General features: G+C 45.5%; 1 protein-coding gene across 1 annotated transcript; it reads left to right on the forward strand.

The window, feature by feature from the left end:
- Positions 1 to 1281: 1281 nt before the first annotated feature.
- On the forward strand, positions 1282 to 1755 carry LOC131792014 (uncharacterized). The gene has a single exon (XM_059109375.1). It carries the CDS (start codon positions 1282 to 1284, stop codon positions 1753 to 1755), a length of 474 nt encoding a protein of 157 aa, XP_058965358.1.
- The last annotated feature ends 1194 nt before the right edge of the window (positions 1756 to 2949 follow it).

The following is a 2949-nucleotide window of genomic DNA, read 5'->3' on the forward strand; positions in this document are numbered from 1 at the left end:
AAGCAAGTTACGCGTAAGATTTCTGGCGTGGTTTTTTTTTTTCAGTTTTAATCGCATTTTGGAGGTTTTTGTTTTTGAGTATGTATTTTAAGCCGTTACCGTTTTACTTTTATTTTTACCGATTAAACGTGCCTGCTTTTAAAGGAGATTTTCGTTCTCGCTTCCGAACATTTCTGGCGACTACGATGGGAGAAAGGTATGAACTGGTGTTTGTTTGAGGTTTCGTTTGCGATTTGAGTTTTTGAGTTTTGAGTTGTGCACTATGGCTGCCGAATCCGAGGACAGCAATGTTATGGAGAAAAATGACGAAATTGCGAATGAAGTCGACAAACAGAATCAAAACGACGTTCTGTTTATTCAGATTAAAAAAAGAAAACGCTCCGCTAAGACAAAAGTAACAAAACTCAGACACGAGTTAGAAAGACTATGGGTGAAGGATTCCGAAGTAACGGACATAGAAAGTATGATCGAGCAGTTGTAGGCAGCCCTTGAAGACGTACAAGAAATTTTAGGGGAACTGTCCGCCTTCTATGTCGAAGTCGGAGAAGACACTGGGAAAAAGAAGCTTTTAAAAAGTCAGAAACCATCCAAAAAGACGTACAAAGGGCGATCGAAGCGGGACAAAATGCGATCAAAGTCCGCGCGTGCAAAGTCATGAATATGAACTCGCCCTTAAGCGAGAACACCACGGATCGCTACGAGCAATCGGCCCGAGAAGATTAGCTAAACGAGAGTCACCACAGCCACAACGACCGAAACCGATATTTGAAACCGTTAAAAGTTCCGACATTCAATGGTGACAAAAGAAAGTTTGAAGATTTTTGGGCCCTCTTTAAAAGTCTAGTGGACGAGTCAACGGAGCCAGTAAATTTGAAGATGGCAAGGCTACACCAATGCCTCACAGGGAACGCCAGGGAAGCCATCCTTGGTCTCGGAGTCACCGTCCAAGAATGCGAGGAGGCCAAAGAGATATTAAAAACGAAGTATGGAGGTACGCGCCGGCTTCCGCGAGCCTACTTGGAACTAGAACAGGCGCCGTTAATAAGAAGTAACGACATTCACGCATTGGAGAAGTTTGTTACAGTGGTAAAGTTACAGGCCGAAAGAAGAGACGGAGAGTTAGAAGATGGAACTCTTCACAGCTTGCTGGTGAAAAAGTTGCCTGATCGCTAGCTGGAAATTTACAGTCGCTGGTTGAACGAACGCGCCAGACAAAATTCAGTCATAGCTTTCAGAGACTGGTTGAAAGACGAAGTCAGATTCCAAATAGAAGCAGCGGAAATGGCGAACGGAATTGAACCGAAACCTGTCGAGCACGTTAGACCACCGAGAGTACCGAGTTACCAGGAACAGAGCAGGATGCGAAATTTTCATACTGCTGCAATAGGGAAAGAGCCAAATAGTACGAAGCTTCCATGTTCTCTCTGCCAGAGTTTCGATCACGGGGTGTGGTTTTGCAAGGAGTTTTATGACACAGGAGTGGATGACCGCTGGAAGATCGCTAAAGAAAAACAGTTGTGTTTTCGTTGCCTAGCCTCTGATCATAGGGGGAAAGATTGCCTAAAGGCCCGCACGTATGGAATAGATGGTTGTTCTCGAAATCACCACCGCCTTCTTCATGGAAGTGAAGTTTTGTCAGAAACCGGACCGATGACAATGTTGCCTCATGCTGACGATGAGAAACGCCCAGATGCTCCACGGGAGGGGGCGCCCGCTGTGACCCTGACCAGCTGTAATACAGAAACGCCCACTTAGTCTTATTTGTTATGAACCTCGTCGACAACAGCTTAAAGAGATTCTGGGAAATCGAAAAGTCTGGCACAGACCGCGATGGCAGACTCGTACTTGCCGAAGAAGAAAGACTAGCCCTAGGCAAAAAGAAAGATTCCCTCAAGTACGAAAATGGAAGATACCGTGTAGCCGTCCCTTGGAAAGAAAACAAACCCGATCTCCCTGACACTAAACCCATGGCACTCTCTCGCCTCCCATGCACCGAAAGAAATCTGAAGAAACACAGCCGCGTTGCCGAAGAATATCAAGCAACTATTTAGACCTATGTTGAAAAGGAATATTTACGAAAGGTACTCTCAGATGAACTGCCGCCAGCTACTGCACGATATTTGCCCCATTTTCCGGTCGTTAGAATGGATAAATCGACAACAAGTTCGAATCGTATTTGACTGTGCCGCTAAATGTGATGGTATTTCCTTAAATTACATGATTCATGTTGGGCCGAAATTACAGCAAGATCTTTTCAACGTCCTTGTCCTAACCGAGAGCCAGACGAATTCGAGTTTAGTCGTGTGGTTTTTGGAAAGAATTCCACCCCTATAGAGTCGCAGTTTGATGCGCAGGAGAACACTCGAAGAAACCAAGACCGCTATCCCCTTGTCACTGGGACCGTCCTTAAGTCAACCTATATGGACGATTCTATTGACAGTGTAGAAAACGATGATGAAGGAGTGGAGCTGTACCGTAAATTGAAAGCACTATGGGGAGTTGCCGGCATGCAAGCAAGGAAGTGGATGTCTAATTCACCGAATGTTATTGAAGCGATTCCGACAGAAGAGCGCGCCACAAAGATCGTGATTAACAGCGGTCAAGATCCGATAACGAAGACACTTGGAATTTCGTGGAACAGTAGTGAAGATGCGTTTACCGTCACCGCTTCTGCAGTTTCCCCGGAATTTCAGACAACGGAGCGAAACGTATTGCGTAAAGGAGCAACGATTTTTGACCCACTGGGATTTGTATGCCCATACGTTATTATGGCCAAGATCCTACTCCTGGAGCTGTGGATGCGAGGCTACGACTGGGACAACGAAGTTCAAGATGAAATAGCAGACAAAATCGGAGATTGGTTGGAGCAATTGAAAAGTCTTCAAGAGGTGAAGATTCCCTGATGTCTACGACGTTCAGAGCCTGTCAAGTCGAAGCGCATTGTGACAT

The sequence above is a fragment of the Pocillopora verrucosa genome, chromosome 7 (genome assembly GCF_036669915.1).
Source record: "Pocillopora verrucosa isolate sample1 chromosome 7, ASM3666991v2, whole genome shotgun sequence".
Taxonomy (NCBI): domain Eukaryota; kingdom Metazoa; phylum Cnidaria; class Anthozoa; order Scleractinia; family Pocilloporidae; genus Pocillopora; species Pocillopora verrucosa.

What these genes read in the sequence shown, in the direction of transcription:
- LOC131792014 (XM_059109375.1), top strand. Translation starts at nt 1,282, where the DNA reads ATGGCGAACGGAATTGAACCGAAACCTGTCGAGCACGTTAGACCACCG.